Source organism: Micropterus salmoides, unplaced genomic scaffold, assembly GCF_014851395.1.
Source record: "Micropterus salmoides isolate LMB-PRFRI ecotype aquatic unplaced genomic scaffold, ASM1485139v1 Ms_hic_scaffold_19, whole genome shotgun sequence".
NCBI classification, from domain to species: domain Eukaryota; kingdom Metazoa; phylum Chordata; class Actinopteri; order Centrarchiformes; family Centrarchidae; genus Micropterus; species Micropterus salmoides.
This window is the reverse complement of record NW_024041039.1, coordinates 26,108,254-26,132,761: the sequence shown is the minus strand read 5'-3', so window position 1 is coordinate 26,132,761 and position 24,508 is coordinate 26,108,254. Positions and strand designations below refer to the sequence as shown.

The following is a 24,508-nucleotide window of genomic DNA, read 5'->3' as shown; positions in this document are numbered from 1 at the left end:
GACTGTGTGCAGTTAATTGAATTCATGGGCAAATACTTCTTGTCCAGTGAGAAACTTGGCCGCATCCATCTTCAGCATCCCAGCCACTGTAAATCTCCATGAATGTCTCCAGATTCTGTCTTCAGTGTGGTGGCAAGATAGTGGCGCTGCCTGTGGGCCGCTTGAGATTTTCCTCACGTGTGACAGAGAACAGTCCTTCATTACAGCATTTGAGATTAGAGAATACACAGTAGTAAATTCAGAAAGGGATAAATTAGTTCTAACTATTGCTGAATTGAATGCTAGACTCAATTGAGTCTGTGGAGGTCTTATTTCTTGTGTATTTTTATTTGTCTGTAGTTTCCAGTTAGTTCCATTCTGTACACACAAAGCACACCCAAGCAAACCAGGCAATTCTTCATTGTTGTTGTTTTAGAGCACACAGACGGATTCCAGGATATGACTGACATACTTGCTCATCTGTAGGAAAACAAAAGCCATATTAATTTCAGTATGAGTCTCCCCTCTCCATGAGTCCAGACTGTGGTTTTTTTTTTTTGCAGGTCTACTTCAACAATGATATGTCTGTTTGTAATCAAATCTGCAAGCAGTGTCCACCAAACCATAGCAAAGCTTTTATACAAATGGTGTGAGAAAATGCTTTGCATGATATCATGATATCCCACTAAGTGAGAAGTCAGGATATGTATGATGCAAAAATGGTTAGTGCTGAAATAATTTCAGCTAGTGTAGTGTGTAAAGAAGGGCCCTCTATACTTCTAACACAGTGCAACACCAAAACTTCAGTACATTGGTTTGAGCCAGTAGGAAAATGTAAGTTTGCTTTAATTACCATGACATCACCAAATTTATTGGCATCTATATCAACCACTTTATTTTCTCTTTATGCATGATACCTCTGACCTTATTTCTTGGATTTGAAAGATTTCATCATTTCTGAAGTTTGTCAGATTTTACAGTATTTTACAAGCTTGACAGCGCTCAAGACACTACAACAAGAACATGTTGGGCATCTCCTGTGTGTTTAGCCTACATTTTGGCAATCATTTAATTCCTGTTTTGCTGTTGATGTTTTCGGGGAAAGCATTCCCTGATTCTCATCCTGTGCGCAGATGGCTGAATGAAAGTTGAAAAATGAAGGCAACTTTGCTGGTAATCTGATTAGTTGGATTTTCTGAAGAGGAAGGTGGAAAAACAAAACCTTCGTGAAAACACATCTTTAAAACATACTCAGCTGACATTAGAAGACTGAAGAAGAATGTGTTTGACTTTAGAATAGCATTCCTTGTGATTAGAAGTGATAAAACTGCTGCGTAATACCCACATTAATATAAGTATATTTTAAGACATTTATAAAATAACATTTTGTGCTTGCATTAATGTATGCACTATATTAGCTGGTGATACTGTCAGGGTGTAGAAAAATACCAGTGCATGAAACGCTACCTACTCTCTCTGCCTACAGGATGTCAGCAGAGGCAGCATCAGCTTTTACAGCATATACTGATGGAATTTACACGTTCTAATTGACTCTGCTCTGGTTACCTGCTAATTGCTTAGCAATTATCCACTGAAAGTTGACAACTATCACTCCTAGTAACTTACAGAGCACTGTACGCTAAAACAACCATATACATAAAATGTTTCTTTCCACAGTCCATAACCCTGATGAACACTAACATCACTCATATTGTGTCACTAACTCTCTAACACTAAAACATCCACTTATCTATAAATTATAAAGGATATATTTATAGTTTAAAACCAGAGTCAAATTCCTTGAATGTGTAGTGTACACAGTTGTCCAGTCAAGCTGTTTCTGACACTAAACATACCAGATTGTGACTGATGGCTCTGGCTCTCTTCTCTCCTTCCTGACATTTAGACGAAAGCAACAAGAGCAGTACAGTAAACAGCAGCATGTCTGTCTCATTGTCTTTCCTGTTTCTTCAGCTTTGCAACAGAAGATCAATGTCAGTGTAGACCTGCAACCCTGACTCTAAAACCCAGTGGGTCTTGAAAAAGACAGCCACGCAGCTGACATCATTTTGAAATGAAACTCATTTGTAATGAAACCTTGCAAAGCTGGAATATCAGAAAAATAATGTGCTAAAAAGCAAACACAAGGGCTGAATTGACACTGTCTTTGATTAAGGGAATATACGTGTCAACTTATGAAAGCTTCTTTTCCTACAGCATTTATTTACTTGTGACTGAACTATAGAATCTCTGTTGATATCTGAAAAGGTTCGCTTTGTTGCTGCATGAAAGTTTTCTTTCATTGTCTTGTCTGGTGGTTTTGTTTTCTTTTTTTTAATACCTTTAAATATTTGCATATGCACCTGAAACAATACTCCTTTTAAACTTGCCAACAGTATGTCAGGTACAATAGCTTGAAACCAAAAGATCTAAATGAGCTCAACTCAAGCAAAGTGTGCACCTTCTGCACTGCGGTTTACATTACGTTAGTGAATAAAAGTGTGTTATACCTGCGTAAGGTGAGACTGTTCTCAAGCCAACATATTGTAGAGGGGAAAAAACATCTTGCTTTGTCTGTGTTTCCAGTTTTGTAATATTAACAGCCATACACAGAGAGACTAATTGTTAGACATTTAGCTGTAACCATCAATTGCCTCGATTCACATGTTTGCGTATCTATTTGGTCATTTATCAGGGGCTGATTTGCCCTCTCCAGTCACCTCTCCAGCTTCGCGCCACTCATTCATCATTCCTCTCACAAAGCCAAGCCAACCCCCTGAGCACACGGATAACAAAACTCACTTACTCCCACAGGCAATTCATCCCCCACTGACCTACTTGTTTTCTCAATCTGACAAGTGTGATTTAAGAACTGCGGTAGGCCAGGAGTGCAGCGGCCATGTCTGGCTGCACTCACCTGCCCCAGGAGCTTAAAGTTCAGCCGCATCACCACTTTGATACTTTTTGCTCCTCTGTCATCAAACTAAGATAAATCGATGAATTTACATACCTTGCCCAGAGGTCTCAGTGTACTCGAGATAACTTTTTTCTTTCTTGATAAATAATGCTGCTTGCGGTGTCAACATTATACAGAGAGGAAGCCACTGAGCACAACGAATGCATAATGTATGTGTTGAGCATGACTCAATACACATAGCAAGACCACATCTATACCTACACAGTTGGCCATAAACAAACAAGCCTCCTCCTCACCTCATTTGAATAAAAATTGTATATTTGCCTACTTCTGTGCTCCTCTGTCAATGTCCCTGAGACTATAGTTTGTGTGGCAGCGTATGCACTGTTAACAGCCTTTAGTTTGTAAAAAAACAAAAGCGCTGAAAGACGATTCATAGTGTGCAGCATGGCACTGTTGGAAAAGGGTATTCATTATCAAAGTCATTTACTCAGGCTAATATGTTTTTTAAAGAATCTGAACAGGATTATTCATTGACATGTTAATGTGGCTCTCTGTAGTCATAAAGACCCTGCCACAATGGTGGACTGTGGGAGGCCCCAGACTAATGTGTTTTTGTCCATTAAAAAAAATGCCACCCCCTCTTTCTTATCCATTGAGTTGACTGTGCCAGTTTCCTCTGGGCCTTAAGGTACCTCAACCACAGTGAGAGTGAAGTGTGCTGTGAATCAGCCATAGCTGTGAAATTTCTGCCCTCTACTGCATTATAACTAGACAGTAATGTCTGTGCAACTACCATGCAAGAGTGGCACTACTATACTACTGTATTGTCACTACTGAAACCTACCTTATTTTTTATACTTTTAAGATGGCACATTTTCAGAGCTGCCAATTCATTTTGTTTTTGCTTTAGATTTAAAAACAAAACAGATAGTGATAGTAGTAGTGAAATCAAACCTGCCAAAGCATGCAACAACAAGCAGTAACTGTATAGTAGCTCCATTGACATCAGCCATAATTACTTCTGTTCATTCTTAGTAATATTGGTTGGCCTTGCCTTGATTGTTGTCTGGAGAGAATACTAGCCTAGCATGCTACGTGCACAACTAAAAGCATCAACGTCAAGCTATAGTAGTAACATTGCTTATTAATGGGCTTTGACATTACATTGTTTGTTATTTTGTTTAGTTCCTTGTGACTACTTGTGTTGTGTGATTTATGCTGTACTTAATCTTGTCCTGCCGCATGTCTGTGAGCCTGCCACCCTAAATTAAGTCTGAGCCTGAGGAAAGTTCTACTGAAGGTGTGTCTCACAGAAATATATGCAAACTGAAAAACAAAGAGTACATTCATTACAAACTTCATGTTAAAATTAGCGTAGCATTACCGCCTATCTTGTCAGCTCAGCGAACACCATTTGCTCTGCGCTGCCTCTCCCGAAACGGCCTCCAACGTTATCAGACTTCCGTCTCCAACTTCGTCTGACTGGAGAACAAATCTACATAATACAGATCAAGGGCAAACTACAGTAAGCGGAGCCAGTCACTCATGATAAGGATCACTTCCCTTTTTTTTTTTCCTTATGAGAGAAGGAGCGAAACAAGATCCCCATCGGCAGACAGGTTTTTTTCCACTTCACTGTTTTGTTCTCTTTGCTGTGATCAACTTCTGATGATTAACGTGGAGGTGAGCAGTTAGTTTCCACAATCTGGAGATACCACCTCTCTGATTTGCATAGATATGCAAATGACCCGGGTTACAGTTAGGTTGTTGAGACTGGTGATTTCAATTGGTGTGTGTGTGTGTGTGTGTGCGTGCGGTCCCTCCCCTGGTGCTACCTGTTACAGTATCTAGGTCATTGTTTTTGCTGCCTGTGTTCCTTGTCTGATGGATATGTACTGTATTCAAAACCAGATGCTTATGCAGCCTGGGCCAAGTTATTTATGATGCTACAGGCAGTCTGTGGATGTCATACCGGGTTTACAGTCAGGGGTTATACTAGCCTTTGTCACTGACTGATGTACTTTTATGTAGCTGCATACAGCATTTTTTCTACTGTTTGTAGGTTGTGTTTTCCCTGAGCTACTGATTTGTGTTTTGTGTCTTACATGTAAATCTAGCAGTGATACTCAATAAGTAAACTTGGAACATAATCGGGAGCTATTTTTCTTCGCCTCCAAAAGTAGATTTTTTTTGTTGTTGTTTCATTTTCTGATTTTGCAGCCAACAAGCAAATAATATTCTACACTCTGACTGCGCTGTGGAAACATTTTGCTTTGCGAGAGGTAACATAACAATGACTGTGTGAGGAAACATTTAATATGAGAAGTTTCCTTTGTTTTTCTTCTTTTGCTCCTCCTCCGTCCAGAGTCCTCACCCGGCCCGAACATCACACTGGAGGGCAAGTACCACTGTCACCAAGGACCTGGGATCCCACTGGTTAAACTGTGCGACTTCAGTGCAGACTGTCCACTCGGCGACGACGAAGGCGACCTATGTCGTGAGTACACCATGAACACAGCTGTTGTGAACAACGTGCAAGAGAAAGGCTCACGTGTCCGCTGCCCTTTCTGCATTCACTTCTGGATCACAACGGCTGATTTGTGAAGTTGGTCAGCCGGAGTGAATCGTCTTTAATGAAGCTGTTGCTGTGTAACCAACAGAGCAAAAACGGAGTGCCTAAGCTTTTCAGACAAAGAGACAAAGGGAATAGTAGAAAAAAAGGCAGTGTAGCTATACTTGGCTAGCATTTCTCGCCCATGACATATTCTATGGTTATTTCTATCTCTTTGCACATTTGTTTTCTGCTTTTCTCGAGGCCTAGGAGGAACACCAAGCATGCTGACATCTTATTCACAAGTGAAGTCCCCCAGGCCTTGCTCTGTGTGTGTGTGTGTGTGTGTGTGTGTCCGTGCGAGTGGATCTTTTTCAGTCCTACCTGCATTCATGCATTTTTACATTGTGTTCATGATTTATAGACACACAGTTTATAGATTTACAGACACAAACCCTGCACAGTTTTCTGTTTGTGTTGTACTTTGATTTCCCTTTTTTTCACCCATATTAAACTGAGCTGAATGAATTTGCTCCTACCCACAGTGCAGGTCAGCCTCCCATTTGGCACTAAAACGATGGCTGCTCCCTTGTGCTTATAGGTTTGCTAACTATGGGAGCTGAGAGATAAGAGGGTGAAAATTTCAGCCAGGCGCAGTTTCTCTTTCTACTGCAGGAGGACTTATCAGTGCTAATTGGTCTGAGAGGCTAACCCAAGGGTATAATCTCCATTTGAATGAAGTGTGTGTGTGTGTGTGTGTGTGTGTGTGTGTGTGTGTGTGTGTGTGTGTGTGTGTGAGAGAGAGAGAGAGAGAGAGAGATTGTAAAAGCCATTTTGATTCTAAAAGCCAGAACTGGAAATGTGAGCATAAATAATAATCTGTAAAATCTCGCACACACCACTGGCTTCATTCAGTAATCATCTACAGCAACAGATTTATATACTATGTACATATGAATATTTCTGTTATAATAATAATATTCCCGAATTATGTGTTAAGAAGACCATAATAAGTCTTATAATTGTTTATTTACATCAGTAACAAACAGAGCATGCAAGGGCTTTTATAATACTTGCCACAGACTGATGGTTGTTGCAGGGAAAGGCTTAATGCTGTGAGTCGACTGGGAAATGTTTTAGATCTGATGACTTCTTTTCCCTACATATCCAAACATCTTTCCACTGTGTGCCCTCATAATGAGTGCACACATGAAGGACAGCTGTCATTTGTCTTGAAGGAAGGTTATCTTTGTGTTTATCTATTCTTAAAAGTGTAATATCCTTTTTGATTAAGGACAAGGACCGACAATCCATAATCAGTCCACTCATATCTCATATGTGTCTCTTCTCTCGCTGTCACCCACAGTCTACTACTGTACCTCAGCACTGTATATGTTCCTTTTCATTTTCTTCACTCGTCACAATTACCCCCTGCTACCCAAATCACATAGTGTTCCCTCTCTGATACCCTATTCTTTATGATCTTTCCACGAGTTATCTTCATCTGATTTGATCTATTTAAATCCTTCATAAGTTGTGCCAAGGCTCGTTAACAGGAAAAAGCAGAGAGAGGCAGGAGGAACAAACTTAGCTTGTGTCAATCACAAAGATTCCTGACATATAAGGAAAATCAAGTCCCTGTGGATCTCCATCACCATCCTGCCCCTGCATCATTATGCACTAACACATCCTCCACTCTTTCAGAGTCACAGCTTCCTCAGGTTGATTTTAGTCAGGCTAAATTCTGCAGACACCCCACTGCTTTCCAACACTGCCGTTTCCCTGCAACTACAGAGAAATGCTGCTTGCATCAAAGGTGTGTGCAAGCAGGAATTTTAAATAGGAATCTGCAAGTTTATTTTTTTTGTTTTTCTTGAAACATCACTGTCCTCCCAAAGATCATTCATTACACAGTGAGACCAGTGCTATGATGGCTTTCTTTGGTTGATTCCAGACTAGCCCCAAACATGTCACCTCTTTCTGTTCACCTGAGTATTTCAGACCTATAGTATCAAAGGTAACTGTAATAATTTCAGTGTTACAACACTGTTATTCCATTTGACAGTGTCATAATATTTTATTATATCTTCATGAACTCTATCATTATGTGAGGTAAGGAAATTATTCATGACACATCATAAGAGCATATGCCAATGTAATCACACTTTATTATATGGAGCCTGCCATATAGCCATGATGTGTCATTTCGTCAAGTTGGCATGACAGACATCAGTAGAGTAGTGTAGAGTGACACGTATAACTAAATGACACTTCATAAAGAATAAGTAATGTTCATATCTGTTTTCATAAAATAGGAATGACACTGTTATGTCAGCCTTATTCACACCTCATTAAATAAAGTTAGATAAAGTCAGGTTGAATCTATTTGAAAGTGTCAAAACTAGACTGATGTGGAACAGTTGTGAATGATAGCTTGGGTAACAAAAGCAGCAAAGGTAATGCAGATGTGACATCATCACAGACGTCTTTAATTATGTCATGAGAAGCTATCATATGATGTGACTTCGAATCTCTGCTTCGTATGAAGAACATCTAAGTGACACTAACTGGTTTACGTAACAAGGAAAGTGACTCATAATATCACAAGACACAGAAGAACATGACTTTCCAGTTCAGAGAAGCATTTATTTGCTTGAGGAAAAACATAACAGAAGAACATACTATAGCATCAGTGTTGATGTTTTCTTTGTATTACTAAAGGTACAATGTGTAAGAGTTTAAAACATTTTTTTCTAACTTTATCTCACTCAACGGCTACTTTATTAGGTACCCCTGTTCAATTGCTTGTTAACACAAATAGTTAATCAGCCAATCACATGGCAGCAACTCATTTAGGCATGTAGACGTGGTCCATACAACTTGCTGAAGTTCAAACCGAGCATCAGAATGGGGAAGAAAGGGGATTTAAGTGACTTTGAACGTGGTATGGTTGTTGGTGCCAGACGGGCTGGTGTGAGTATTTCAGAAACTGCTGATCTACTGGGATTTTCATGCACAACCATCTCTAGGGTTTACAGAGAATGGTCCGAAGAAGAGAAAATATCCAGTGAGCAACAGTTGTGTAGACGAAAATGCCTTGTTGATGTCAGAGGTCAGAGGAGAATGGCCAGACTGGTTTGAGATGACAGAAAGGCAACAGTAACTCAAATAACCAAAGTATGCAGAATAGCATCTCTGACCGCACAACACGTCAAACCTTGAAGCAGATGGGCTACAGCGGAAGACCACACCGGGTGCCACTCCTGTCAGCTAAAAACAGGAAACTGAGGCTACAATTCACACAGGCTCATTAAAATTGGACAATAGAAGATAGGAAAAACATTGCCTGGTCTGATGAGTCTTTATTTCAGCTGCAACATTCAGATAGTAGGGTCAGAATTTGATGTAAACAACATGAAAGCATGGATCCATCCTGCCTTGTATCAATGGAGTGTGCAGATGTGTGCGAGCTATGGTGCCCACTTGCCCGGCTCCAGTTCTGGTGCCCATTCTGAAATCAGTAAGCTAATGGGACCGCTAAATTAGCTACATAGCTAACTGAGTTAACCAGCTAACAGCAGAAGTATAAATTTGACACTAGTCTCCATTCTTACACATTGCATCTTTAAAATAAAAATGAAAAGGTGTTGGTTTCATGATATTAGGTCTTCTTCCTGAAGAATACCTGCTTTATGATGTCTGCTCGGGCCAGTTTCACTTCCATTATCTGGATGATGCTATTTCCAAAAAGCACATTGTTATCATGGCCCTCAGAGATTCTTATAGGTAATGGGCACTCTCAGACAGTAGCTCGGGATAAAAGGACTATAAAGCAAACCTAAGGTGAAAACACTGAAATGGAACTCAAACCCACCTCGTTGCTATCAGAAACTCAACTGAAGGTTTAAGTCTGATATGAATTTTAAACATTCAGCAACACCTAAAATCATAGAAAAAGGGAATGATTTAACAGATTTGTCATTAATAGACATTAAGGTATTCAAGGTAAAAGAAAGTGCCTCATTTTAGAACACAAAAATGTAGTTTCTCTGATTTCAAGTTCAGCACTGTAATACACACAAACACCTGCACGCACACACACACACACAGCTGTTATCTGTAAGTGAAGATGGACCGGAAAATAGTCCTGAAAGTGAAAAATTCAATCAAAAAATGTGCCTTTGGCAAAATAATGGGTCTTTAAATATTTGCACTACCTAAGTTGTATTTGATTTATTCTGTCAGTTACTTAACCAAACATAAAAGGAGAAACCTTGTTTGCAAATCAAGGACTTTGCCCTTTTTCATTAAGCCAGTGTGTGGAAAGAAGGAGACATGCCTATCTCTTTTTGAGGTTACACAAGCACAGAATCCAATTAACCATTTTCACTGTAGTGCTACTGTACAGAATAACTTTGTAAATTGAAGTCAGTGGCCGAAATGCTTCCGAGGCTTATGCCATTCTGTGAAGTGATTTCAAGTTGATTGCCACCCCCAAAACACATCATGTCACCAACTCGGCTTTCTCATTTCCCCTCAGACCTCCTTCCTTCACCCTCTACTCTTTCCTTTCTCCCCCTCTAGACACTTCATGCCTTTTCCATTTTCTGCTTGTGGTTCTAGAGTCACTCTGAGAGCCTCAAGGCCCCTCCCCACCGTACCTCAACCCTAATTCTCACCAACACATTGAGTCCTGTGAGCCATTAGTCTGCACCCCACGCATGCCTCTCTCCTCTCAACCTCTTCGCCTTCACTGTCGCTCAAATCCTTGATCCCCAGTCTCCGCCCCGCCCCTGTCCTTTTTCTCCTTGGCAGTTTGGCTGTCACTGTTCACTCCATTCTCTCTTCTTTCAACCCCCTGCTGGGTCCATCCACTCATTATATGCACCCCTACCCCTTCTTATCTTTTCTCCCCTACTCCCCTGATATTTTCTTTCTCCTGTCTCTCTCCAGGCCACTTTCTCAATGGCAGCTACTGCTCTTTTGAAGAGGGCGAGTGCAGTTGGCAGCCAATAACGGGCCGTGGTCTCTCCTGGAGACGACTCCTGTCACCAGCCAAGGCTAACAGACAGAGCTGCCCATCATCAGGTGGCTCATACACGTCTCTTATGATATTATGAACACTGTTCTGATCAAATAATGAAATGGCCTATTTGCAGGCTGTCTTAAGTGTGTAAACAGCAGTGTTTGTATCGCATTAAAATGGACTTCAAATGGGAACATTTTACAGAAAAGCAAGACTTGAATTTAAACCAATGACCTTGAATATTTGAGTCTAACAGTTTATGAATGTGGAAAAACCAAAACCTCTGATGTGTCAGACACGGACGTGTTGTCTTGTTCAGAGCTCGGTGCGCTGCTACAAACAGAATCCCACTGGGTCTGAAAGCTCCAGCATGTATACTCCGAGCCTACATCTGCAGTTCATTGTCAGAGCAGTGACTCGAGTCTGTCTCTCGATTAGATTTTAACGTCTTGGTTTAGTTTACAGACATCTCAGATGTGGCAAGACTATAAATAAGGCATTCTAGTTTTATAGTATATTTGGAGATTTGGTCTTCGGAGTATATTTTTGGCACAATTACCTGAAGTGACAGATGACCATTGTTCACTGTCAGGTTTGATGCTCTCACTGTTGAACTATACTATTTTGTTAGGAATTCTTTTAAAAACCTTTAGTTAGATCAGTTAGGTTGTATCAAAGTAGAGCAAAGGGAGAAAAAAGGGAGAACGTCCGCATATATTGTAAGACTTCATTCAATTAATATAGCCTGAATGTATGTGTTTGATATTTAATTTCTTCTGCTGTGTGTTTAATATGTGTTTGTGTGTTGAAGGTGCCACATTCAGTGTGGACGGAGGCCAGTCCAAAGGCCCGCGTAGCTCAGCATTACTGAGGAGCCCTCTCTTCCCTCCTCCTCTAAGAAACTCCCCATGCACGGTGAGCAAAAGCATAGTGTTTTCTCCACAGAGTAAATATCGTCTCCATTCTCAGACATGCACATACAAGCACGTGATCAAATGTGCACAACTGGCGGTTTACTCAGCCTCAACCCTCTTAGTTACTACTGCTACTTCTGTCGAGCATTCTGTTTGCACACGGCATGTATGCAGTAACATGCCAGATTTGCCACTGAAAAAATTACTCTTAGATTTCGCAAAGAAGTAAATAAAAACAGGCGTCTCATTTCTAGCTGGCGGAGTTTATCAGCTTCAGTTAGCTTGCGTAAGCTAATGCTAGAACTGTGAAACTCCAACTGACTTTGTAATACTTAAGATGATTTGTTTTAAAAGTCGCCTGCTTACATAACCTTTGTTAATATTTTTACGTTTTTATTATACGTTATCTAATGCAGGTTTTGCTGGAGTTGCTTAAGTGGAAATCTCTAAAAACTAAACAGTATAAAGAGCAGGGCAGGTGCTGTTTTGCCTACGTACTGCAATGGTAGAAGCACAAAAAGCAGAGACAATTGAACAAATTAGCAAAATCTGAACAAGTCAGCAAAAGCAGGCAGGCAAAAGGCTCTTATTCTGAAATGCTCCATGCGGATGTGTAACATTAGCCTACAGAGAGCTGTTGTCTGTAGCTCAAGTACACAAAGTGACAAATTAACAACACTTCGACAACGTGTAGGTAAATGCTCCGCTGCTTCATTGTTTGTTGACGCCGGACGAAATCGCATCATAGCCGTCACCTGTGTCTGTTCGGCTGGCGCCTTTATCCTACACGTTTTCCTCTAGTTTCATTTGTTGTAGTAAATTGTACACGCCCTGTGCCCGCTCTGAGTAGAACCGTAACAGCAGAAGCATGTGATTGGTGAGCAGATCTGTCACAAAACGTCTTCGTGATTAGCTAATCGAGTTCTATCAGATCGCAATTTCAATTTGAAAACAATTAATCATTCAGCACTAATGCATGGTTTAATTTACCTCACAGTTTGGCTCTTCAAACTCTATGTGCCCAATTGACTGTTGGCTAAACCTCACCCTCAATCAATGACTGTCCTATCATAGCAGCTTTAATAAAGTACAGTAAGATTATTATTACATTGATATTTACTGTAGGTTGTGTAGATATTTAGGGGTATTTGGTATAAAAAATCAATTGAATTTGCATAGAAAGCCCTTTAGCTGCATTTTTAACAGTGTTGTTTAGTAACACTTGTTGCTGTAGGAGTAGAAATTTTGGAATAATTTGATATGTTAATTGCTTCAGAAACTGCTGAAAAATCAAATAATAATGTGTCAAGACACTAAGTTAACACTGTGCCATCTGCATTTCCTGAGAGATACTAACAGACAGTGAGTTTGACCTCGTCATCTTGTATCTGCAGACCTAGTTCTGAAAATATTAGAAGTCATGCATTATTCAGATCACGATGCTCATAGAGCAGGTCTCTGGGGGTGGTTGCGTGAGTGAAGTCTTGATTGATGTGGTTGCATCTAGCACTTAGAGTTATATTAGTTTGTTTAATATTGCTCAGTGCAGTGACCTTTGGCCTTCTGCATGTGTACTTTGTGAAGGGAGGGAGTGATTGGGGGGTGAGAGAAGCTGAGACAGAGGGGAGGGATGGAGGTGGGAAGGTGGGGCAAAAGTCAAGAGGTCAGAAAACACTATAATAAGAGAGAAAGAGAAGAAATAAAGTATAAACAAGAAAAGCATGCAAAGGAACTGGTATGCAAGAGAAACAGAGAAATATTAGAAAAAGAAAAGAATAGAAATGTGGGAGGAGACCCATGCTGCTTCTCAGGTGTGATTTAGAGGTGTCGGATATTTGTGGACAGCATTGGAGGCAACACTGCACCATTGCAGACCTTGCCTCCCAGCTTCTTGGCACACAGCCAAAGATTAGCCACGATTCCAGATTAACACTCTAAATCCTTCTCACTACACTGAACCGGTGCTGTTTAATCTAGCCTGTCTGCTGTTGGACAACTATGTTGAGGATATTAGTTTTGGGTATTAGCTACAGACCACGTTCACTTTCATGTCGTGCCCAGTGTGCACTGTGCAGTGCCTGCAATCTTGATGTTTAAACGGTCACCATGTGGTCTAGCAGTTGATGATAAGGACCACAACCTGCTATTGACAAACACAATACAAGCGCTCAGCATAAAAGTGTTCAATTCGATTGTCTGGGTAGTGTTGTCTCTATGTGTACTTTTCATCAGGCTAAAGCCAGCGTCTGTTCCACTTAGATGGTGAAGCAAGAAACAATGTTCTCGGCTCCAATAAAATTAAATTGCTGTAGAGGGACATGGTCACATCCCATGCTTGTTATTAAGCTTTAGATTCAGACTTGCTTTTTGTATTTAATTCATCCTATATGTTGGTTAATATTAAGCAGGTTTACACCAATCATATCCCCCTGGAAACAGCAAAATGAGATTTATTTGTGCTGGAACAGGCAAGAGCAGCATATATAGCAAAATAACTCAAATCATGATCCTGGTTGAATTCTATTAATCTTAGAATAATTAGAACTGAACAGATGGTTGTTGCTGATTGATCTCACAGCAATTTTAAGTGATTCCCTTCCTTGACGGATAACACACTTGGCTGGTTTTCTTCAATTCAGAAATATTCAAAGGAAGTTAAATTTGCTGTGGTATTTAATGTACTGACACACACTATTTCCCATAACTTAAAAATCAACACTCCAAGTCTGTGGTCTCCTTTACTGCAAAATAAATTTTGATATAAGTGCATTGTTCATTCAGTATTCATACTTATTTCAACAGGTGCGATTCTGGCTGTGTTCTGGAGGCTTACAGAAGGGGTCGCTGTCTCTGTGGATAGTGAAGAACAGTACAGGCCCTGAGGAGCAGCGCATGCTGTGGCATTCAGCCAGTGAACCTAAATCTGAAAGGGGGTGGAAACTCGTCATAGTTCCCCTTTACGGCCTGGCAGACTGGTACGACAGATGCTCACCTGTTTCAGTTTGATTATATCAAAGCTGCCTGTTTGGATTGACTGAAGTGTCAAACTGGCACTTTGAGGTGTTTAAGAGCAAACAAGTCACCCAACCCTCCTCCAAACAAACCTCCACCACACTCACACAAATACTGAAGTGTTCTCACAGGAAGGGAAACAGAACCAAGAGGCTCTTCTTCCTTCTTTTCACCTCTCCTAAATGCAGATTTTCAACATTTACATTCCATTTTCTGGGAAACATTTCCTCTCAACTCGACAAAATTAATGAATCCCATAGGGACTCCAGTCTTATGCCACGGAACTGCCATGTGTACAGCTGTACAAAATATCCTCCTCTCCTTTATTCCACTTGTCTTGTGATAGAATGTAGGAATCAATACACAAGGCTCTACCCACTCTGCTTGCCTTCCAATTAGCTATGGCCTTGATTTCCCCCTCATAAAAGAGAGAAATTAAAACAAAATAGAATAAAGAGAAGGAAAAAAAAGAGAAACCCTAGATGAGGCAGTTCATCTCTGTTTGCCTGACTGGGGGTTCTTTGCCATTCAAGCTTAGATAATCCTGCTCCCCTGAGAGTGATTAATTTTTGATTCCTGGGTTATGTAGTCAGCTGTGCTTGTGCTCTTAATTAGAATGTCATGTCTGCAACTACCGGGTGAACCTGCCACTCTTTGCACAATGACCTTTGTAGAGCTTAAATAGTATCAGAAATACAGCCTAAAGTGCAGACAGAAGTCAGGACATAACAAACAGTATATGTAGACTCTGAATGTGAAGTGTTTTTGCTTTGCTGTAGGTTGTGTTACTGGCAGTTACAGCCGGAGAATTCATTTCAGTTCAATTCAGTTTTATTTATATAGCACCAAATCCCAGTTATCTCATAGCGCTTTTCATTAAAGAGCAGGTCTAGACCGTACTCTGGTATAGAATAATAGAATAGAATCACTTCTTGTCGGCATCACTGTCTTAAAGCTAGAAAATGTAAAACTAATCAATATACAGAGTGATACTGATCAAACTCTCCAACCACAAAACCATTTACACTTGAAAAATGTGTTTAGCTCCACAGCACTAGTTTGACATTTTGGGAAATACAATTATTCGGCCTGAAAGTCCCTCTGTTTTTGGTCTTTATGTTAAGCTAAGCTGGCCCGCTATTGGCTGAAGCTTAATATTTACCATGTAAACATTAGACTAATATCAATACTCTCATCTAAGTCTTGGCAAGAATGCGAACAAACGTATTTCCCAAAATGTCAGACTATTCCTTTGAAGGTTTTAGACGTATAGCCCATGTCTTGCATGTATAACCATGCCTGCCTAAATTATTTTATGCATAAAATGTAATGCGGAACCAGAAAATGTGTCAAGCTGTTTTTTGTTTTTGTTTTTTTGTATCTACTGAAAAAGGGAATAGTTCTTAACAATACAGACTGAGCTGTCATAAGGCATTCAATGCACACCCTCCAAAGCCAACTCTCACTGGCATTTTTCTGAAAGCACGATAAATTCTTCTTCACATCATTTCAGTCAGAAGCTATCCAACCATTCACAGGCTGCGAGGTAGTTAAAACTGCCCTGTCCCTCTGCAGGTTCTGGCTGCAGTTCGGCACAGAAGATGGACCTGGACCCGGTTCAACCATCTCTCTTGACAACATCTCTTTCAGTATGGACTGCTTCCTGGCATGTGAGTACTCTAAAAATGTTGAGTCTTTCCTTTTACACCCTTACTTCATCAGACCGTGGTTCAATTAATGGAACTGTTTGACTGATAGCCGGCTTGATTGACCGTGACAAGCAAAATGGGGCAAAAGGAATGTATTTAATAATCAATACAGGTCTGCCCTATATTCATGTTTTACAGAGGTACGATTTGACTGAGTAGCAGTTTTGTACATTTTGGAGCATTCATCAAGGGCTTACTTATCCATGATTTATTCATTTCAATTCTCTTGACATAGCCAGTATACAGTGTATTGTCTTCTTTTGTGCAACTGAAAGACTGTTAAAAAAAAAAAAAGCTAGCAAGTCATTTACACTTCACACTACTCCTCTCTTACAAATAATATCTTTGCTAAGAGTACTGCAGCTTTGCTTAGAGATATATCAACTAAACTTAATGGAAATGATGTATATTACATTTCTTTGGCACTCTCTCTTTGAGTACCACAAATGTTTTTTTCTGAAATGTCAGAACATTGAAATCTGTCTTAATATAGTTTGCTGATTGATAGGGCTTTTGTTCCAATGTTGTACATCAGGCTTATAAAGGTCACGCCTCATGTTCTGGATATTTTTGTGTTATAATTGAGATGGTTTATCAGTATAAAAACAGGAGCAAGATGACAACCAAGTCAGGCATCAGGAGAGTGGAAGGTTAGGAGTTCAGAGCCTCCCTCCATCTCTGCCTATCTGGAGGAACCTGTTTGAACTGTGACAGGAATAGTAATGACAATGGCTCTGACAACAGGGAGAACAGTGTTAAAATGAAGCTGTGTTAAACTGACTACACCCTGGCCAAGAATTAGACTCAAGAGGCAGGGGGCACAGGTGGCACCTTCTGGCACAGTCTGATTTTTCCCTGCTTTAATTCGATACATTGTGATGCTGGGTAAAACTGACCCTGTCGAGTTTTTTTGTCTAAGGTGAGAAGATATGGTGACATTACTACTACTAACGATTAAATTAAAGATGACATGTTGAAAACGGTTCAGTTGTGATTAATTAGAGATATTAAAACAGACTGTGTAGATACCAGTTTTCATTCATACATAAAATAAGAAATGGCAAAAGTTACTGACACACAATCTAATATCTGTTCACCTTTAGATTATGTTTTTTTCTTATTGTATTCATCAACCACAGCTATAATCTCAATGTTGTAAAATGCAAGCAGATAACATCATCTGAATATGATGTGAGAAAGTGCTGTTGGTCTATACTGGAGCAGGGTCACCATTGCCCTGTATCAACACTGGCTTATTAGGTCAGAGATTCTTTATTTAAAGAGATGACATTTTCCATGAGATATTTGCACGCCAATTGTATTTTATGTCCTCTGGAGCAGCAGCACTGGTATGGCAGCTCTGAAGGATCATCTATCCCCACTTTGCTCACTTTCCAGATGGCAAGCTCTTAATCTAGGCCAGGTATCCATTACCTATGGCCACACTTGACACACTCACATTTTATCGCCCATTAATAAGACCAGCAAATGGGAGATGCTGATGCTCAGCACAAGACGTCATTTCCAAGAGTGATCGCTGTGAGTGATTAGCATGATGGATCCCTGAGCATTATGACACAGCCCTGTATATTGTTTTGGTGGGAAAACATACCGCGAACACATTATGCAGAAGACCAGCCATCCTTGGCCTTTTTTCTACACTTCTCTTGGCTTTAGTGTGATGTATAGTTTGGTAAGCATGTGTGCTTCATGATGCCTCCATTGCCCTTCAGGTGTTGGACCTGGATGTCAGATTTATCATTTAAACTTCACCAGCATCATTGAATTAGTTTAATGAGTTAGACAGCACAGGAAGTTCATTCTTTTCTCGTTGCCGTGTACCATCACTTCTTTTTCCACACGTTTAACAGAAGTACCAGCTGCCTCTATAAAGGCTCCCCAACATCACATTGTGAATGTGCCTCCTCTGTTGCTGCTCCTTGACATCCATGCTCCTCAAAAGGTTTACAATTATAAAATGGAGTTTTAATTGTTGAGCTGAAGGCAATAGGAAAAAGTTCAATTGTGTTTTACCCATTCACATACTTGTGAATCATGTACAGTAAATGTCCAGTTAGTTTTTCTATTCCAGTTACGTGCTGACGGGTTGGTCAGCCGTTGAAATTCGACCTGTGAAATACAACTACGGGTTACTAAAATGTATTTGTTTCAATAATTACCACCTGCACCTGTGGGTGTTGAGAAACATGGAGACACACCATGGACTAGTAAGTACAGATTCTCAACAATCCTCCGTGTATTCACAGTGATGACATATACATTAGATACATACATAGAAGCTGTACATGCAAGTTATCAGATTAGTATGTTGTCTTGCATGTGAGCAAACATACTACATATATATTCTGAATATGCTAGATGGCAGGCCAGCTGTTGAGTCCCGCTTTTTGATGAGGAATAATACTGACTGTTAGCATGATGCGTCTGTAGTGTGGATATTTCTCAGAGCACTGCAATCTCGAGATATTTGGGGATCATGGCTTGGTGGAAACGAGGTGTCCCACACCACCCTCCCACCTCCTACCCCTGTGGCTGGCCTCTGGTGGGCTTCAGGTAGCTTACGGCGCCCCGCTAATGAACAGTGACAGCCACGCCGGCTGTTGCCCTGCCCTCTGGTTCATGCTGCTCTGTGGTGGACCTGCTGAGTCCTTCTCCTGCTGCAGCAGCATACCAATGCTGTGTGCTCCAGCTCTGTCTGTTCCATAGCCTTGCTGTATCGTGTTACCCCATGCTCAGAATAACAATGCAGTGAGCCTTATTAGCAACTTTGTTGCAGATATAAAAAGTCGTGGAACTTGTTGTGTACACAACAACACATCTAAAGGTGTAACATACAGAGACACAGTGTTGTGTAGAGTGCCTCTGCTCACCTAAACAATCAAACATATACTTGCAAGCTGTATGTGATCCATCAAATCTGCACATAAACTCTATCTGTATCAAAGCTCCCAAGCAGTGGAGACTTAGACGATCATATTTATTTGAGGATTACAAGGCTATGGAATGAGCTATTGATTTTTTGCTGGCAGATTTTAGGTGAGCAGTTCTCAGGTTTTTTAATCTTTGAAGCCAAAATTACAAGCTTTCTCTATTCTAAAGTTTCAGTAGAGACCACCAGGTGAAGAGTTTTGATTGGTTTTAATAATATATATTTTAACCAAGATGGCAATGGGTGTAGTTTTTAACTCAAGCCCAAATAGTATTCATGTCAAGTTATTAGCACAAACTCAAAGCAGGTTTTCTCGGACCAAATGTAACAGGGCCACACAGTAGCTTTCCAAACCTTTCAGCTGTTGAGGGAGCCCCCTGCCATATTGTCATAAACGGTGAGCCTTCAGCCTGAGGTGACAGGGGAGCCTGGATGGAGAAGAGGGAGTGTTTTTGCTGTAAAATGATTCTAGAGATAAAGATGAAAAGTCTTGTCTCCATCCCCTGACACCCCCAGAATGATGGCAGGGAAAGCAGGCATGATTTGTTTTCACTAAGGAGGTAAATGACACTATGTGGGCAACTCGTTGGCTCACCACAATTAGGAAACTTAATAGGTGGATTTTTGCTTGATATTCAGCTCGTGTAACTAGGTAATAGGTTTTGAAACACCACCTGTTCATTAATGGGTTGTTGGTGTTATCTGGAGCTGCAACTTTTTACTCCAGGAGTACTTGTGGCTTAGAGGAGCTAAGCAAGTGAAAGAAAACACTCTCATGAAACCTTTAAATCATCCTTTTGCTGCTGCTTGCCTTCTAGGGGCCACCCAATGGAGAATATCAGGCAGCTACAGTGTAAACAAACTGTATGCTATTGTGGTGCTCCACAAGACCAGTCTACAACCAGAAACATTCTCTCTGCCTTTGCCGTATGAAATGCAAATATGCCCAGAAAGCATGTAATCATCCTCTGAACATCCTATTCAAAATGCGGGGCAGAAATAGAACTTAATATGCAGGTCATACACAGTATCATTTACATTACATTGTTTGCATGCCTCAAGAATCTTCACCGAGCACATAGAAAGTGTTTAATGAAAAGACCATAAGGAAGGCTCTCATTGGTGTTGATAGACTGAAGCACTATGGCAGTCTGGCTGAAACAACAATGATTTCTATTGTTCTGAAGCTGACTAGGCAGTGTAGCCGCGTTGGGTGGCGAATACTGTATCCAGCTTTGTTATAAAAGTTATAAATGAGAGGCAGGACTAGCAGAAAAGCAGCAGGTCAAGATCTAAACACATGCTCTTGTTTGGTGTCATAACATTGCATGATGGCAGCATTATCAGCTCCACACACCACACTGAACCTTATCTGACTACTCAGAAATAACCTCTTTTGTACAAAACTCTGCTGCTTTCACAGCAGCCAACAAGGGTCATCTAGCAACTGAGCCACAGACGGCTTTTTTCTACAGAACAGTACATCAAAGACATGAGATGCTGGACAGAAACAGATTTAAAGTCACAGGCACATTCATAGCAGCTGTGAATGCAAAAGTGTTCACATTTTATGTACACACCCAACAAGTTGAAGGAAATGGTACGTGCTCTGCAATGTCTTCAGTGACCACTGTTGGCAAATTATTATTTGAATTTAATATTTTAATGTATTTTGTGCATTAGAGTGTTGTAATACTCATGGACATTGATTTTGTCACTTCAGCCCTTCCTTGAGTAAATACTGGAAAATGAATTTTGTTATGTTCAGCTGTCAGCGGTGCATTGATTGTTCCTGTAGCCTCCGCAGTCCCTGATAAGATGTGGCAGCACATTTCTTTAACACCATTCGGGCCAATCTTTTATACTGCTGATTGCAGGGCATGGACTTGATCAAAGAAAAATATTCATCTGTTCACTGATTCAGGCAAGCAACCATTGGAATTCCTGCTTCTCCACTTCCACCCAAACGAAAGAATGGGAACAGGTGACTTTCCAGGTCAGCATCCGACCGTTATGGTGGTTCAAAAAAAATAGAGTTCCTCTATCTTGAGCCGTAATAGCCAATCAGCCAGCCATTTGCCTGGAAGACCTAATTCTGGGTGGGAATTTGAGTGGAAAGAGATCAAGGTACCGTCAAGCTTGTGATCTCAGTTGTGGGAAGGCGGTGAGGCTGGAGGCTTGATGGATTGCTGCAAAACGCTCTTACTGAATGTGCTTACCCAACTACTGTAGGAACGGAGAGATGGTGAGGAGCTGGATGTTATGATTTCTACTCCCTCTGTATGGCCACTGGTTGTACAAATGAAAGAATGACCCCTGCTGGTGGTTCTGCATTTTCTGAGCCAGTAAGGGGTCTGCTGCTACTGTGCTTAGTTCTTCAGTGTAACAGCAACAGGATTTCTTTGCTGCACATGAAGAAAAGAAAGTACTACCTTTTCAATAAATGCATTATATTTCATTTCAGCCAATGGCGAGTTTCCACCAGTGGTCACCAGCACTACAGGGCTGCCGTTTAGACCGACCATCAAGACTACACCCCCATCCATTGGAAGCCCTTTAATGAACCCCATCGCTGATTACCGTAAGTGTGGACTTGATTACTGCGGGTAAAGTGAAAGTGATGCACAGATGGATGCCTTTCATGCCAGAGGAGAATATTCTCCACGTTGAAAAACATTTTCTGTGTCTGTTTCTCCTTCTGTCTCTCTTTGTCTTTCCTGCACTCTCCTTTGCTCACACATCGTACTCACACACACATATGCTTGCATGCATTAATGATTCACAATTACTCTACACGTGCCGAGCATGACACGGGCATGGAACAAAGTAAGTGTGCCCCCTACTGGTCTGCACCATGTCCACATCTGATTGAGTGCTGCAGAGATCTCCTTTGGCATTAAATGGAGCAGGACGGGCAGTTTTGAAGTGTAAAATCCTTCAATTTGTCTCCTGAGAATGTCAATGGAGCCACTTACACAGACTTGACATTTTCCACCTCGCACTCTCTCACTCCCCCGCTTCAAAAGGGTAAAGACAAGCACAGATTCATTTTCTATATTTAAAGTCATGAGTTAGAGTTACTTTAATTTCAAATGTGCTCTCAAACATTTTCTTTCATTTCTTTAGCTAGTAGCTTTGAAGCGCTAGAGATAAACTGGACATCAAGCATTACCATATTAGAATTACACTATATGGAAAATATTTTTTAAGCATGCATTTTTTCTAATGGATACTCCTTTTTCTCAAAAATAATTTTCCAATATAGCACATATACAAATGATGAACGAAAGTGAACTTTCTGTCTGTTTTGGTGACTTTTGAGGACTAGTTTCCAGTCCAATCTGATGTTTGGTCTGGACAGTGTTCCCCCACTCTAGGATTGTAATTGCATTCATCAGTATCTTGTTTTCTTCCCCCAGGCGGCATAAAAGGCTTTTATGACATTCATGAGCTGTTAAAGCCCAGCAAATCAATTTTGTTGGGTACAGAGGTGTGCCTTCCATCTGAAACTGGTTAGAGGAATCACTCACACACTATGGCCCTGAAAGACCCACTGATAAACTGCTTTGCATCGTCAAGGTGCACATGTAAAGACCACAGCCATTATACATTCTGAGTCTACATGAGAAAAGAGAAATCTCATTATATGCTCTGAAGACAAAAATAAGTCTGACAAAAAGGTACAGTTTAAAAATTGTTTGTTTTGCACTGGTGTTAGACTGTTAGCCTGCGTTATTTTCCATAGAGAAGAGAAGAAAAGGCAGAAGTGAAAATAAAGACCGATTGCACCAATGGGAGGTATTGCTGATTTATTAAAGGAGAACTTCCCTGATTTTAGATGGGAGTACTACCGCAAATGAAAAAGTTATACAAAACCTTTTGTAGCTCCAAATGGAGCTGTGACTACAACTTTGAAAATGAAAAAAATTGGTGGGTATGGAGTCTTACCACACCTCTGTAACCCGCTTAGCAAGTACCATTGTGGGTAATGTAGGCAACAGGTTTGAAAAGATTAACTGGAATAAAAAAGATGAAGTCTCTGCTTCTAGGGGATGGAAACATGGCCAAAAATATCTATCATGGTAAATAGAATAAGGAATTTTGTATCACGGTAAAGGTATGTATTAGGGTGTTTTAGACGATGTCTATAATGAAACATCGGGATGGACGATGTAATTGGAAGCGCAGGGGTTTACCTGAGGTGTAGGTGTGTGTGAGTGAGTGTGGGGAAAAGGCAGGTGCAAAGCATACTTAAAAACAATAATAAGAATGTTCGTGGTCATTAAAACCTGCTTTCACAGGGTGGTATAATGTGAATTTTTTTTTGCTGGGGTGCGGGGGTTTTACAATCACGATTTGTTACATAACACCGAATATATAGCAGAGGCTCTAAGCAGTGTTTCCCCTAGGTTGACTGATTTTTATTTTTTTTTGTCAAGCTTCATAGACAAAACAATTGTTTTTTGCTAGTCACAGTCAAGTTTTTTATTACTCACAATTGGTTAAAGTCACCACAGTTTAATTTCAGCATTAATGTAACAACTTGTCATCAACTCGACTAACGTTTACTACACATATTCTCTCTGCTCCGCTTCATGTGTGCTAAGCCTCAGAGAACAGAGCAGAGAGGAGAGAAACCAGCATGACCATAAATGACCGCAAAATGCAGTAAAGGCTCTCACACTGAGCTGAAGTGAAATGAGTGCACATAAATGAGGTAAATATCATAAATAAAATATTTTGTTTCGGGGGGGTCACGTTAAGGCGATGGAAGGGGAAATACTGAGCTCGTGCAGTGGAAAGGGTATCGCCAAATCTCTACCGGTGGACACATTTTTACTGTTGCACGGTATATGCTGTCATATCGCCCAACCCTATCTGCTTCTGCTGCATCGACTAAAATGTGCAGTCTGAGTCTGACGATGTTATAGGAGCGTAATGCAAAATCGATGTACTCTTTCAAGCCTGAAGAGCCAGACTGAGTGATCTCTCTCACTGACTGCCTACTACGCTGATTTAGCATACAGCACTCCTTCTGCTGAACAGCCACTAATAACTGACTAGAACAATAGGTGCCTGGCATATCACAAAAAGTAGGGGTGATGGTCAGAGACAGCAACAATGCTCATCAGCAGATCAAAATGGACCAATAGTCAACTTACTGGGTCAGGGCCCTAATATGCTAATTTATAGTTATTTTTGTGCAGCGACTTGTCTGATTAAATATCTGTGATGTGGGCCACTCTTTATTCTTGAACACAGATCGGCCTGTTTGTCTCTCGAGGGTCAAACAGGGACAGCAAAAGATCAGACATTAATGTCTGGCCAGCTAACATGATTTGGTAATGTTACAGGATTATGCATTGAACTGGAGCCACAGGCGAAGGTTAGTCAGCAGACAAAGGCCACTCAGTCTACCAAGAAAATCTTTTATGCTGAGCAGAAAC

The 24,508-nt window shown here is 40.7% G+C and overlaps 1 protein-coding gene across 1 annotated transcript in view; it reads left to right on the top strand.

The window, feature by feature from the left end:
• alk (ALK receptor tyrosine kinase) overlaps positions 1–24,508 on the top strand; it is a 247,122-nt gene that overhangs the window by 186,829 nt on the left and 35,785 nt on the right. The window contains exons 6-11 of the mRNA XM_038729365.1: positions 5,265–5,396; positions 10,404–10,538; positions 11,288–11,391; positions 14,193–14,365; positions 15,978–16,072; positions 21,526–21,642. Of these exons, the coding sequence (XP_038585293.1) occupies positions 5,265–5,396; positions 10,404–10,538; positions 11,288–11,391; positions 14,193–14,365; positions 15,978–16,072; positions 21,526–21,642 (756 nt within the window). The remainder of the gene's footprint in view (positions 1–5,264; positions 5,397–10,403; positions 10,539–11,287; positions 11,392–14,192; positions 14,366–15,977; positions 16,073–21,525; positions 21,643–24,508) is intronic.